Source organism: Psammomys obesus, unplaced genomic scaffold (genome assembly GCF_907164565.1).
Source record: "Psammomys obesus unplaced genomic scaffold, mPsaObe1.curated_primary_1811, whole genome shotgun sequence".
Lineage (NCBI taxonomy): Eukaryota > Metazoa > Chordata > Mammalia > Rodentia > Muridae > Psammomys > Psammomys obesus.
The window spans coordinates 38,834,998-38,851,221 of record NW_026585644.1 but is presented as its reverse complement, the minus strand read 5'-3'; the positions used below and the strand labels follow the sequence as shown (position 1 = coordinate 38,851,221).

Below are 16,224 nucleotides of genomic sequence, written 5' to 3'. Positions count from 1 at the left end.
CCTATAAGGAACAGTAGGGTCCCTGAGCTGAGGCAGCCATAAAGGAGTTAGGGAAAAAAAAGCAGGGGGGAATCAAGATAAAAGATGAAGACTCTAGACTTCCTTGAAAGCCAAATGAGATGAAAAAGTCCAAGCTGAGAGGCTCCACTCCGTAGTCTGAGCAAACAGAGTTAATGTGGTCAACAAACAAACAAACAAACAAAAAGACATTCAGCTAGCAAGGAAGGTCAATTTCAGGGACAAGTAGGAGAGTTAGAAGTAACTTCATTCCACCTTCTAAAAAACCAAAAATACAAAAAAAAAAAAAAAAATCTAGAACTATGTAGCTTAATACATCAAACAAGAGGCACACATTACTAAATAAAAATTATATAAAGTTAAGTTAAAAGTTCAGTTCCTGTTTGAACTGACGAATGTCTTCTTCAGGCAGCATGGATGCAGACATTCCTTACTGTCTCAGAATGTTCTACCAGCCAGATCGTTAGCTTATGGGTCAGCACTCCTTTTCTGTAACGGGCCAGATAGTAAGTATTTTAGGTGTTGTTAGCTCCACAGTCTTTGTTCCAACTTCTTAACACCACCATGATTACTATAAAAGCAGCCTTAGACAACATGTAAATGGAGATGGCTGTGTGTCAATAAAACTTTATTTACAAAACCAGACATCAGGCTAATTCTATCCATGGACTGCAGTTTGCTGACTGCTGACCTAGAACCGAAAATCTGGATGCCCAAATCCTAGATTAAAAAAAAAAAAAAAAATCTCAACTGTTGGTTATTAACTATGTGATCTGAAGAATTTCCTAAAATTCTCTTAGCTCTAATTTCTAATGTGTGAGACATGAACGATAATATTACACTTGATAAAGAGGGTGGGGAAACTAACTAGAAAGCATACAAATGTAGCTGGCTGTTTAGAAAGCAGTTGCCCTTCTTTATCTCATGACCTCTCAGGTGATGGCAGAAGTTCCTGAGTACATCTCCTCCCTGGCTGCCTGTTTCTGTTAATTAACTCCAAGTCCAAGGGTAGAGAACATATAAAGCATTAAAAGTCCCAAGGCAGACTTCTTTCATCTGGGACTATACCTGGACGGCAGTCATATGACATGCTTAAATGCCTGCAGAGAAGCAAGCGTAGTTCAGAAGGTAGAAAATCTTTCTCAATTTGTTCTACTTTTCTGCAAATTACTGTGATGAGCCAAGACTTTTCAGTTTTCCCCACCAGATAGGCAGAAGCAGGTTTGGAGTATACTGGTCTAGCACCCTCAGCACAAGCACAGGTCAGAAGAGCCAACAAATGTCAACCATCTTCTTCCTTCTTTTTGACTGACTGCACCCTTTGGCTGGAGTCAAAGAACGCAGAGGGTGTTCACCTTGCTGCCTTCAGAAACACAGAGAGCTCCCCAGAGCTTCCCAGAGGTCCTTAGTCACTGCCAAGTACACTTCTTGGAAGTCACAGAGTCAGCCTCACATTTTATGACCCGGATGTACCCCACTTTCGTGCTTCTTAAGCAAATGCTGTTTGGGTCTACCACATGTTTGTACACTCAAGCTCTGGCTGGCGCGCGCACGCATGTGTGTATGTGTGTGTCACACACATTCGCTCATTTCCTAATCTTCTTTGCTACTCTCCCATGACTATGAAGGATACACCATTTGTCCTCACTTACTGAGAACCTCACACTCTCCCCTAATTCTTTCCAACTGGCTTTAGAATCCTCATCAGTTTCTTTACACAAATCTGGACGAATAGATACAAATCACAAATTCTAATAGAACTGGACGCACCTCCATGATACCACATGTGGTAAATTCAGGGACAAAGAAAGGAAGCACATCTGTGAACTCCATGCTGGTAAAGGGCCTGATTTTAACTCTGAGTTCTAAACTGGAACACTGAACTAGCAACAAACATCACTTAATACTTATCATTTCAGCTGTTGCAGCTGACCCGTAAAATTGAATTATTTATTTTTCAAATAAGAATGGATGGTTGTTTAATAAGTTCAGAATTATCTGGGCAATGACAAGGAAAATAAATGCTAAGGAACTGTGCAAATGTTTCAAAATTCACATTGGCAGGTGTCTATGATTTCATTAAAATCTGGATGCTTGCCCTCCACGCTAGACATCGGATCTTGTCAAACTTTCACAAGTCTATGGCCGGGTCTCCAAGTTTACCTAATCTGCAACTTTCATTGTGAGAATTCTAACCAGACTATGTCAAATAAAAAGGTATTTTCTACAAATTCTGTATCAAAGTTCTTTATACTAACTGCTGATTAAATTAGAACCTGATTTATGGAGTCATTTATGGAGTTCAAAGTACCCAAAAGATACTTCTAAATTATCTGGATATCATTGACAGTTTTGTTTGTTCTCTAAGATTCAACCTTCAAACAGTTTTCAAATGTGCCTTGTTTGAAAACTGCAGTCTGCTTTAGCAACCTCTAAAATGGCCTCCAGTTAGGCACCTGTCAGCTTCAGATCAAAATCACACATAAAAGAACATAGAGGAGGAAAAAAGAAAAAGAAGAAGAGGAAGAGGAAGAGGAGAAGGAGGAGGAAGACTTACGTGCACAATTTCCTAATCTGCATTTGCCAGTTTTTAAAGGAAAATAGGAATAATTAGTAACAAAGTTTCAAAAGGCTTAAATCCACCAAACGAGACTGTTTTTACGTTATTTCATTTCATTTCTCCATATATCACAGCTTAGACATTGATACACCGGGCTAACACTGAAAGGCCGTGTCCTCATGCAGAATGTTTTCACTCGATCAAATGTGAGGCAGGACAGGAAAGATGCAGTTAATAGCCATTGAGTCCACATGAGAATAAACTCAAGATGCCTAACTGGAGAAACACACAGAACCGTTCTTCATGTCACCTCACCCTGCGGTGGAGCTTTAAAGCGTTGTATGAGCACACACAGTTTTTAAAAACTGTGCACTGTTTACCTACTTCCCTAATTATGATCAGTGTTACAATAAACTGTAGCTATCAGTTAGAATTCTGCATTCAGGGGTGTGGAGAGATGGTTCAGTGGTTAAGAACACTGGCTGCTCTTCCAAAGGACCCAGATTCTATTGCCAGCATCCACGTGGTGGCTCACAGCTCTCTATAACTCCAGTTCCAGGAGATCCAGTGCCATCTTCTGGCTTCTGTGGGCACCAGACGTACATGCGATACACAGACAGGTGAATACAAACCATCCGTATATTTTAGAATATAAAATAATATTTTCAATCTGAATTTTAATGCTAGGGAGAGAGCTAATTTGGTAAAGTAAGGTTCTCTGCTAAGCATTAGAACCTGAGTCTGATCCCTATAATCCATATAAGAAAAAGCCAGCTAACAATCCCAGTATTGGAGAGGCAGAGACAGGTGAAGCCTTGGGACTCACGGGCCAGCCAATCTTGCCTACTTGATGAGTTCCAGGCCAGTGAAAGACCATGTCCACAATAGCAAGATAAGTGGTGTCTGAGATATGACACTTGAGGTTGTCCTCTTGTCTACAAACACACACACACACACACACACACACACATAGCCACATGCAGAGCCATTCTCCATATACATAGATAACACACGTACACGATGGACATGTGACAGCGCACACAGCAGGCACAAACATGCAGACACACGTGCACATGTATATGCACACACAGGTTATCCTTTTTAGGGCTTTTCACCTCTGCTAATCGTCAGAGAGATAGCATAGTATACAATGATCATATAAATACCCTAACGACTATACAGGATTCATTTTCATTAAGACGGCTCTTTTGGTGAAATCGTATTTCGAGTATGTGGCTTCATGGGAGAATTTTACCTTCTCCATACAGGACAGAAAACCCCGAAGACATCCCCCAAACCACCAGAGTTACTTTATAGCTCTTTTGTAGATTCAGAGGACAACAGAGCAGAGCCAGAAAATCTGAAATGCACGAGAATGATGTTCCAGGCTTTTCCAACTGAGAAATTACAGTAAAACCTCGGGAATCTGTACTTGCAGTAATTAAAGGCAAAAGCTGAGGCCAAGCTTGATTTCTTGATTTAGCCTAAAGAAGGCTTAAATATTTATGGAGGAAAAATCTGTTTTTATCTCCCAGAAACACAAAGGACTGATTCACCTATTTCAACAAACTCTTTTCTTTCTTCCTTCCTTCTTTCTTTCTTTCTTTCTTTCTTTCTTTCTTTCTTTCTTTCTTTCTTTCTTTCTTTCTTTCCTTCCTTCCTTCCTTCCTTCCTTCTTTCTTTCTTTCTTTCTTTCTTTCTTTCTTTCTTTCTCTTTCTTCTTCTTCCTCTTCTTCTTGTTTGGTTTGTGTTTTTCACTTTTTAAAATTTCTTTCTGTAGCCCTGCCTGTCCTGAAACTAGCTCTGTACTGTAGACCAGGCTAGCCTGGAACTCAGCAATCTATCAGCCTCTTCCTCCTGAGTGCTGGGATAAAAAGTATGTGCTACCATAGCCTATTGAATTCTTTTAATTTTTATCCAAGTTTCTTCCCTCATTGTAGTTATGCCCTATTCTGAGTTTTAGTGTGAAGTATTTTTCAATGCAGTTAAAATGCATCTTGGAGAAGTTCCCGTGATATAGATTAACTTTACCGTATTTGGTTGATCGCCTTGCTTTTGTCATTTTTTACTAATGGCATTTTCTTTCATAGTTTCAGTATCTAGTTGAATATTTGTCTCTTTTGTATAACCCCCAAAGACACATGATCAAAAATACAAAAATACAAACTGATTATTACTTACGAACACAACTTGAAAAGGTAGGGTCAGGCCCAAATCCCATTTTGCAGGAGCATCGGTAGCTGCCCATGGTATTCAAACACTCACCATTAGGGCATACACCTTGTAGCTGGCATTCATTAATATCTGCAGGAAAACAAAAGCCTTTCAGAAGGAGCAGCCACGTTCCAGTGTATAGATTCTCGCTGTACTCAGGTTCAATTTCTGTCTCACTGTATTAATCTTAAAGTAAACTAAGGGAGAACAGAGTAGAACTAAAATTAAAATGACTGACTCTTTCTTAAACATCTGCAGCTGTATCATTAGTTCCGGCTCACACATTCTTCTCCAGGTACTGTCTCAGGTGCTGGAAACGTACTAGCAAACAAAACTGACCGACAGGGTCATCCTCACAGAGCTTTTGTGTTAGTGCCTGCGGAGTGTGCGGAGCACACAGTGAGGCAGCGGTCCTCCTTATGGAGGCATTGACAGCCTAGAGGTGCATATAAGATGTGAACCGCTAAAGCAGTGAAGAACAGTACAACTTACCCAAGCTAGAACTAGTAGAAACCAACATTCAGTTCTGAAATTCCCCATATAGACAGTCAACAGCCACTGAAAGAGGTGAGAGGCAGCATTGGGGAGGATATGATAGTTCCTTGTGTGTGTGTGTGTGTATGTGTGTATGTGCATGCGTGTGTGGTGGGGGTGTATGTGGTGACTGCCCTGGGTTAGAAGAAATATTCATATGGATGGAGACTGAAGCATGAGCACAGAGATTGACCAGGAGAAGGGACTCAGGATACGGTGAATCAAGCCACTGAGTGAAAAACAGTTTCAATAAGGTAAATAATTGGAGACAGGGTTGCTACACACCAAGACAGGTTTGAATTCAATCTTGCTGAAAACAGAAAACTATATGGAAAGGTCTGAGTAGGAGAGCAGTGTTATCGATGGCCGACTCTGGGGTAGTTCTCGTGGTCAGCATACGGTGTGGTGAGCAGAAAACAAGCCACTGAAAAACCAGTGCAAGTAGGTGGCTGGTGACAAGCGTGTGGGCGACTGTGAGCTTAATCAGGAAGATGAGGAGTGCACAACTCACTGTTAAAAAGGACAACTGACAAGGCTTGGCACTTCCCTGGGCAACCCAAGGCCAGAACGTAGTGGACCGGGCTCAAAGATGTCTGGCGGGGGGGGGAGGGGAGGAGGCTTTAGTCTGAGAAAAGTGGAAAGGTTTTATAAAGGGGGAATGCCAGAAGATGAGAGATTCAGTGTCACAGTTCAAGGTCACATGGTGAGACCCAAACAGAAATATCCAGCAGTAGATCATGGAATAAAGTGAAAGGGGACACTATACCTGGAAACACGGAGACTGCCCCATGGCAGTCACAGAGAAAATAAAAATGAGCCGAGACAGAATATACAAATGTGGTGACTTAAAAATGAAACAGAAGAGTCTACCATCCCTTGTAAAGGTAATCAAAAACTGAATATGTTAAAAATGAAAAACTAGTAGCCATTTTTTATTTGATCCAGTATGGGCTATGAAGCGTAACAATTAACAGAGGTTGGCTGTTAGCACTTCTATAAGTAATAGTTAGGTCTTTCCATCAGGAATTCTTCTGCAATCTTTTTATGAAGGGTCTTAAACTATGAACTAACTAAATTAAGACTGGACACAATGATAGCAAAATATTACACAATCTTTACATAAAGTCAAATACTCCCCCCTGGTAAATCATTATTTAAGAAAACATTATTTAAACACGAATGCTAAAAGAAATTCTACAAAGTCATAGTTATCTACATTATACATATTTTCTCTAAGCCACACATTTTAAAAATGTTTATTTCTATTTTTTTTCACTGTGTATTGTCTTTGTATGAGGTGTTAGGACATTTTCATGAGTATACGCTGGATGTTGGGCAGTGTTTTTAGTTAACATCAGTGACAAAATGTAATTTGTTGCATGACATACAAATGAGAAGTTCGTGCATCTATAAGCTCTAGAGACTGCCAACCAGAATCCATCTGGAAAAAGAAGGATTATACTCAGAAGAAGACCTGGCCCAGCACCGGATGGTCTTCTTCTTTATTAGGCTCTGTACTGTGCTGTAACAGTCATTTATGTTTGGCATATAGTTGAAAATATTCTCCCATAACTCATTCTTCTTAAGAAAACCACCATGAAGGACCAGGAAGAGTGCCAAGGCCAGCTGGAGTCTACACAGTACAAGCAAAGACCTTATCATAGGATCCAAGAGAAATACATGTGTTTGAAAGAGAGTAGGGAAAGGTATGTGAGAGGGTTAGGAAGGTAGGAAGGAGGAAAGGGAAGGAAGACATGTTGTAGTTAAAATACAATCTCAAAAATAAATAAACAAGCAAACGAAAGAAAGACAGGTGTGCATATACCGTAGTCACCACCAAGGTCATGATTAACAACATTTCTGCAGGGGCTCGAGAGATGGCTCGAAGGTTAAGAGCGAGTACTACTCTCGCTGAGTTCAGTTCCCAGCACTCTTGCTGACTACTCAACTCTAGATCCAGGAGACTTGACACCCTTTGGCCTGTAAAGGCACCTGAGCTCATATACATACCCCCCCCACACACACACATAACACATATAATTAAAATAAATAAGTAACTGATTAAAGGAACCATCTTCATTGCTTCAGGAGCTCTTTCAAGCCCCTTCCCAGACGACATCTCTGCTCCCATGACTGACTATTGTTCTGACTGCTGTCACCTTGCCTATTCTTGAACTGTACATAAAATGAGTCATGTTGTTTATTTTGCCTAATTTGTTTTACTCTTTGCTATGAAGTTCTTCAGTGTTGCATATGGTGCCTCGGCCTTTCTATTGTGCATTATATGCTATGTTGTGAGGAAACCAAACATAACCATTTGAGTACTACAGTTGTTATTTCCTACCTGGTAGCTATTATTATCAGTGATCGGTGAGCGTGCATGAATACATGAGTGTGCACACATACACACTCAAGTGTCTACCTATAGATGTACCTACAAGTGTTACAGGAAGACCTCAGTACTCACTCTCTCCAGCATGTATTTAAGGGTAACCTTCCCAGGCCACTAGAGAAGGATTATATTAACTTTTGAAAGCTGTCCAGGGGTTATGATAATTTCCACTCCCAGCTGACAAGTCCTTGTCAACTTAGTATCAGTCTTTTTACTAAATTCAGTCATTCCAGCAGAGCACAGTGCTGTGTCACTGTGGTTTTAGTCTGTTGTCCTCAGGTGAGGGCTGACACTGAATACTTTTTTTTATATACTTCCTAGCCATTAAAATGTAAACTCTTCTTCCTCTAAAATGCAAACACTTACAGGAAGTGTTATAGGTTAGGGGGATTGCAGACCCCTTGCTTTTGCTTTCTTTTGTTTGAAATGAAATATCATGCTGCAGCCCCAGGCTGACTTAGAATTCACTCTATAGCTCAGGTTGGCCTCAAACTCACAGCAATCCTCCTGCTTTACCACCCTAAGTTCTGGGTTATCAGCTGTAAGCCACCATGCCCATATCTATCAGAGGAAAGATAGCCTGTGATTCTCAAAGGGAGATGTCGTATATTCCTGCTTAGAGAGCATCTGGTTTTCATGACGACTGGGAAACGCAAAGAAGATGGATACCAGGGATACTATGCATTCTGAAAGTAATCCCCTTGCCAAAAGGTTGCTCTGCCCAGACTCACAGTATGCACTGAAAATTTCGGATGTGCAAAATAAATCATTATGAAGTACGGCAGTCTGAGAAACAGGAGAAGGTGGAGGTGGGGGCTGGGTATAAAACACTAAGATGATTTGTTTTCCTCCACTATGTCAATATCAACAATAGACAAATCAAACTTTGAGAAGGATTCAATTCACAAATTTTCTCTTTTTCAAGATTCATTATGTATACAATGTTCTGTCTTCATGTACACCTACACACCAGAAGAGGACATCAGATCACATTATAGATGGTTGTGAGCCACCATGTAGCTGCTGGGAATTGAACTCAGGAGCTCTGGAAGAGCAGCATGTGCTCTTAACCTCTGAGCCATCTCTCCAGCCCGCAATTCACAAATTTTCAATACCCATAGGCAAACCATTACAGCAGAAACTTCTTTTTCCTTGCCATCCTGACTCCCACCCCTGCTATACCCTGAGAAATTATATCGACAGTATGTAGCCTTTGTGTTAAAACAAAATCAAAACCTAAAAAGCTTATAACTATGACTTCACGTAGTGCTTCAGAAATTAATAAGAAACATGAGTAAGCATTCAAAAGACTTTCTAAAGCAGTCAAATTCCTTCTGACTTTTCTAAATGAGTGAAAAGAAGCTGGAGATCCACAAGCAGATGAAGGACAAAACACAGGTTAAACCAAACACATTATATCCATATACAATAAGCCTAAGGACTATTCTAAGCAAAAATGGAATCAGGCCAAAGTTTAACAGCCATATGAAATGTGACCGGCAAATTGTGAATTATAATTCCACCCAGACTTCAATTCCTAAGGCTATTTTCCTTATTTAAGAAAACCTTCTCCTAGCACCACACACATTCAAAAAAGAAAATCTTCTAACTAGATTATAAAGTATAAGTAACGGACACTTGCCAAATACAATAGAGATCAGAAATCTCATATTTTATGGGGTCAACCACATTTCTTTAATGTACTCAGACTAAACCAAAATACGTTTAATACTCAGTTTAAAAAAACAAAAGAGGTAAACAATTGGATTTATTCTTTGTTCTTCCTCTGCAGGCTACCATTGTCTCTGAAAGTCCATGGAGCCCTATCCTCCAGGAACAGCAAGACCATTGCACATGGCACCATTCACCTGGCTCAAGTACCAAAGCTAAAATAAAAGCAGAAGAAATACTGGCCACCCATACACCACACACACACACACACACACACACACACACACACACACACACACACCTATTTCCAGCCCCTCTGCTGTGTTAGGGCAGGCTAGCAGTTCACAGAAGCAGAGGGAAGAGGTTTACATGGCTCTTGTGTCAAGTCAGAACTAGTGGAGCTACATACAGCTCACAGAGAGATTTACATTTTTCTCCCCTCACTGAAAATACTTGCAAGTGTTTCTACCTATACAGCCTACCAGAGTAGCTCTGACTTTCAGAGTCGTTTAAGAATGAAGAGCTGTTGTAGATATAAATATATTTTGTTTTAATCCCAGGTGTGGGATGTCCAGCAAACTATTTGCTTCATGCGGGCTCTGACAGGAGCTCTTTGTCAACTGCAGATAGTTTAGATCTGAAGACTCTGGAGAGAGAATAAATGCCAGAGCCCAGAGAGAGTATGGAGGAGCTCCCAGAAAGAACAAAGCTGCTCCTGCTTCCCCCCTGCGGCTCCTGGTTGCTGTTGTTGCAGTAAGACAAGAAGGTGGAGATCTCCTGAAACAAGGATTGGACTGCTCCAAGGAACCGGACAACCCTAACAAGCAGGAAGCAGCTAAGAGAGCTATGTCCCCTCTCCCACTAACCCTTTCTCTCTCCTACCTGGTGTTAGGATGATGGAAGGGATTAGGGTAGAGTAGGGAGAAAGACATACTAAAAAAATGTAAATAAAAGAGTTTTTAAAAAGTACACCAACAAAGACTGTCTAAGTGACTGAATGCTGGCTACAGCATATAACTTAACCTAAGATGAATGGTCCTCCAAGGGCTGCAGATGTAACTTGGGAGTGATTGCCTAGTAAATACAATGCATTCAGTTTGATACACAGCCCCGAACAACAACAGCTAATGGCAGAAAATCTATTGTTGGGAGCACAAAGGTTCTTGTTCTCACAGACAGCACTAGAGAACACAGGAATGTTATACATGCAGGGTTGTCTTTTCAATAGAAAAAAAAAATCGTGTCACCTGTTTTCTGACAGAAGGCTGGGAATGGACTAATAGCCTAGGTGTCCCCTGTTCTAGTTTTACATTCAAGCTGTACTCCCAAGCACAACCAGAGATGTCTAATAGCCAGATGACCTCTGCTCTATCTATATGACCAGGATCACACCAGATCCTCTCCTAGACCCTTAAGACAACACATGCAGCCCACCTCTAGAGTTCATCTGCATGGAAGAAGTGACATGCACTCTGAGAAGAGTTTAAATGTAATCATGCCTCCTTGTGCACACAGGATTGTGCTATAACTGGAAACTTTTTTCTAAACTATACTGTACTTAAATATGCTTAAAATAAACTGCCTGGCGTCAGACTCTCGAACTTTAAACCAACACCAGATATGCATCATGCTGCACTAAAGTTTCTTCTTGCCGCACGTGGATTGTGACTCTGACAGTCCCAGTGCTTGCAGAGACCCTCACAATCTACTAACTAGATAGCACAAAAATACAGAATTCAGGAAAATGCAAAACCAGAGACTCTCCTGAAACAACCGAAGGATCCAGTCTTGAAGACCAGTACAGTAAGCCCATAAAATGCAAGGAGGGTCTTCCTCCTCTTCACTTACACGCGCTCAACTGTGACACCTGAACGTCATGATTGTCCTGGATGGTAAGTCATGCACAGTTACTACCATTTTATCACAAATCACTTCCTAAAGGAGGAAGGAGCTGGGAAAAATCTAACAGGAGAAACATCCCATTAAGACCTGGCCTTTGGTATAACTAGGATGTCAAATTTTGTTGCTTGGAGCAATTCATGAAAATTCCCTCTCACCATCTATATCTCCTACCCTTGTAACACGAAGGGGCTAATATAGATAATCCCCACAGTTACTTTGGAGCTTAAATAGTCTTTAACTTCAAGATGATCTGCTAATTTACAGGGTTGAAAATACTAGAGGATACACAAGATATAGTATACTTAATTCATGCCATGTTGAATGGTCTAAGTGTACTCATGAGAAATAAATATAGCTTTGCACATCTATTTTTCATACAAGAAAATATGTATGTTTAACTAAGTGAGTAATAATTTACCGTTTTTACAGTGACACAGGTTGACACAGGAAATGAGGCACATCTGTCCCTAACAGGCATTGGGTACAAGGTGAGGATGACACATGAGGGTATTTACACAGTGAGGGGAAAACATGAGGCTTTCTGGAGACTAAGCAGTGTATGCTCAGCCTGACTGATGGCTGGAAACTCTATCATGGAACTTGCATTTGGAGACAGAGAACGATGCCTTGAGATAAATGCGTGCTTCCTTCAGGCAGATGGATAGTTGACTATGTAAGAAGGTGCAGTGCTGTGGTGGATAGTTTTATGTCACCTTGACACAAGCTAAAGTCATCTGAGAAGAGGGGACCTCAACTGAGAAAATGCCTCCAGAAGACCAGTTTGCAGGCAAGCCTGTAGGGCATTTTCTTAATGAGTGACTGATGCGGGGAGAGCCCAGCCCATTATGGACGGTGCCATCCTTGGGCTGGTGATCATGAGTTCTATAAGAAAGCAGGCTGAGGAAGCCATGAGGAATAAGCCAATCAGCAGCACCTCTCCATGGCCTCTGCATCAGCTCCTGCCTTCATGTCCCTGCCCTATTTGAGTTCCTGTCCTGACTTCCTTCTGCAATAAACAGTGCTGTGGAATGGTAAGCCATATAAACCTTTTCCTCTGCAATTTGCTTTTTGGTCATGGTGTTTATCGCAACAATAGAAACACTAACTAAGTGAGATGAGAAAATGGCTGTCTGTAAAGTACACAAGCATAAGGACTTGAGTTCAACTCTCATTTCTCACATAAAAGCAAAGTCAAGCACATTGGTGCATGCCTACAGTCTCAGTGCTGGTGAGAAAGATCCTTGGGACTTGTAGGCCAGTTAGTGTAGCTCAATCAGCAAGCTTCAGGGTTAATGAGAGCCTGCCTCAAAAAATATGTGGTAGGAAGCACCTGAAGAAGGCATCCAATGTGAGCCTAGAGTCATGGTAACTTGACACAAATTTACTGAATCCATTTGATTTAGTCTTAAAATGCAGCTTGAACCCATGAGTTTTCAAAAGTTATTTTAGGAGAGAAATGAACACTATTTGGTGAAGAAGGTACTACAGCAACTCTGCTAGAAGTATTTTATATAAAATAAAAGCGGGCTGCAGCTTCTGTTAAAAGAGATGCCCTGTGCAAAAATTGTGTTCATATCTGCACTCAGTGTTCTGACCTCTAAACATCTGAATGACTGGTAGTCTAACATTCCCTGAAAAAAGCTAGCCAGAGACGACCACCAGCCTGGAGCCAGGCACGACGAGATGGGCTCCCAGAATGGGGAGCAAGCCCCAGGGGGGTCCTGGGTGGGAGTGAGCCTGAGACAGAAGACCTTTGCAAGAGGCCATTTGGGCAGAACAGGGAAGGAGTGAGCCTAAGACAACCATGTGTCATGGGAGCCCAGACTGGGAGCTAGCCTGAGTTGACCACTAGTCCAGCACTGTGCAGGCCTGGGCAGGGCGAACAGACTACATGAGGTGACTCTTGCCTGGTGCCATAATGCACAAACAGGGCATAGCACTCCTGAGACCACTCCTAAGATGACCACAGACACTCAGAGATCCCAGACATCAGTAAGAGGAGCAAGTAAGTGGTGGAGAAATGGAGGAGAAAGAGAAACAGAAGGATGTGGTCACAATGAAGAGAGGCAGAACTATAGACCTGAGGGTTAGGGAGGAACAGCCTGATGTGAGTAGCCTGTGCTGCCACCTGGGGCCACATCTGGATCTGTGGCCCTGTAGCAGCAGGGGTCTGTTAACACTAAATACCAGGCAGATGTCCCTGATTTGGGCTGCTGCCTAGAGACATGTTCATATATGAGGGCTGTGCAGAACTGCCCCACCCCTCACCTGGGCATCATAGAAGAGCTGGTGCTTGGGAGAGCAGGCCCTGCCCCTCACCATCTACAGCACTTGGGAGAGGAGGCCCTGTACCTCTCTTGGGCAACAGGGTAAAACTGTCTCTAGTTGTGGGGGCTGGTGATAGGATGTAGGGGTGTGGAGGTTTGCTGATGAGCTGGCCTCACGACCATGAGAGTTGGAGAGCTGGCAGGCTGGCCAGCTCAGATACCTCTCAGGCCCAGATCCAAGGCTCTGATTTGGCCCACCCCAGCATGTACCCCATTTATGAACTGCTGGAGTACATGAAGTGGTTGGTCCTATAGATCCAAAACTACAGGATCTCTGTGACATAGGACAACAGAAAATCTGAGAGTAAACCCAATGAGGTTCCAGTATTGATAGAGTAGAAGAAGCCAGAGACCTCAAACCAGACCAACAAGTCACTGCAATGAACATTTACAAGCAAAGAAGTGTGGACAAAGGGTACATTGGAGGACACAGTGTGATCCACTAAAGCTTCCAAAATGAGATTTTTTTTCTCTGTTGCGGGATGAGGTTACAAGGGTGGAGGGCAGGTATGAAGGGAGGGAGAGATCAGTGGGATTGTAGTATATGATATGAAATACACAAAGATCCAATAAAAAGTTTTAAATTTTTTTGGAAAATATCTAACAAATTTGAAATATTTCTAAAGATACAAAACTAATCTATGGTTACAAGATTAGTGTTTGTTGGCCTGGGAAATAACTATACAAGTATGTTTACCTTGTGATAACTTGTTGAACTAGACAACCTGTGGCTCCAACTTTGTATCTGTGTACTATTATACCCATGCACTCCATGCTCATAAAAAGTTTTTAAATGCAGTTGATCTGTATATAAAATAATCACCAAGTGAGTCTTATTTAACAACAAATACAGTCCTTAAAATGTGCTATTTATTTTTTTTGAGATTAAATAAAATTTGGTCATAGGTACACTTTAGGGAACATTTTACCTACAAAGAGCCAGTCAGTGGAAGTTTGGGCAATGAGTATCCCTGCCCTGAATGTATCAGCTCCGTTCATCTGTTTTGTTAAAAGCAAAACAACTCATATTATAATAATAAAATGGTAACAAAAGAAAGGTCCATGGGCAACTCCTTCATAACTCCATTAAGAGGCTCATCCTGAGTTATAACTCAGTGAGCTGAGAGAGGAAATTAAGCAAAGTACATTTCGCTTACTCAAACTGCCGTAATCATGGTCCATGGATGTAGGAACAGAATCTTATCCACAGCTCATGACAAATCTTTTGTACAGCACAGGAATGTCCCATAAATTAATGTTTGTGAAACAGTGAATCACTAAAAGGTTTTCAAGACGATCCTTGAAACGCTAACATGCATGACAGCAGTGATAAAAACTGTAAGGCATCTTATAGTTCCATATTTTTACACAGTCTGCAGCATTTGGGCAGGTGTTTTTTGCTTTGGTTTGGTTTGGTTTTTTGTTTTGTTTTGTTGTTTATTTTTTACTTTTTTGGTTTGGTTTTTAGGGGGAGTGTTTTTGTTTTTGTAGGGGTGTTTGTTTGTTTGTTTGCTTGCTTGTTTTGTTTGAGACAGTGTTTCTCTGTGTAGCCCTGGTTATCCTAGAACTTGCTGTGTAGACCAGGCTTGACCTGAACTCATAGAGATCCACCTGCCTCTGCCATCACCTCTGGAGTGCTAGGATTAAAAGCATGAGTCACTACTGCCCAGCTGGGCTTGTGTTTTTAAGGCAGAAGACAGTTACGTTGATTTTTTTTTTTTTTTTAATCTGTAAAGTCATGAAACTGGTAAGTGATTTTAGGGATGCCAGGAGATGTTTGCTTTTAAAAATCACTTAACATTTAGGCTTATATCTAACTTAGTTTGGGGGACAGAGTCTCATGTAGCTCAGATTGGCCACCAACTCACTACAGATAAGAGAATGACTTTGAACTACTCAAGCTTTCTACTCCCAGCTCCTGAGAGCTGGAGTTACAGACGTTACTGTTACCATTATACCCAATATAATGATGCTGAGTATCAAACTCATGGCTTCAAAGACACCAGACAAGCGCACTATCATCTGAGCTACCTCCCGCTATACACCACACATCTACATTTTAAATACTCTTTTCTCAAGATAGAATTATGGGGAAGTGTAGACACTTGAAAGAGAGGAAGTGTCTAGCCTTTGGTTATTCAATCAGATACTAAGCATTCTGACTATTTCTAGACACTACTGTTTCGCTTAATTCTCATTCTATATCAACCCATTAGCAAAACAATCAGATGACTGGCAAAGAATGTCACTCTAGATCCACCAGGAGAGCTGAGTTTCTTGCTATGAAAGACGAAACAGATTATACCAATTCCATCAAGCTGAGCAGTTTCCAGAGAGTCATGTGTGTATGTGCAATAAATCATTCTCTTGAAAAGATAATTACTGAGCCACTAGAGGAAGAAGGAAAAAAAATCCTTAAGGCCAGTGATTTGAAAGCTTCTTAAATTAATGTGCTCACAGTTGGGTCTTTGTTATTTAGTGTGCGCTGGGAAAACCTGCTTTGGGACATGAATTCACTTCATTGAAGGAAATAATGTAATTCTAGTTATTAATCACTTTAATTTTAAGTGTCCTTTGTAAACAGAGAAGACTAGAGACTGAAAGAA

The 16,224-nt window shown here is 41.2% G+C and overlaps 1 protein-coding gene across 4 annotated transcripts in view; it reads right to left on the bottom strand.

Annotated features, from left to right (window-relative positions):
* The window catches only part of Ltbp1 (latent transforming growth factor beta binding protein 1), a 213,294-nt gene that overhangs the window by 122,402 nt on the left and 74,668 nt on the right, over positions 1-16,224 (bottom strand). For all 4 annotated transcript variants that reach the window (XM_055618275.1, XM_055618284.1, XM_055618293.1 and 1 more), the window contains exon 6: positions 4,760-4,882. In XM_055618275.1, coding sequence (XP_055474250.1) covers positions 4,760-4,882 — 123 coding nt within the window. The remainder of the gene's footprint in view (positions 1-4,759; positions 4,883-16,224) is intronic.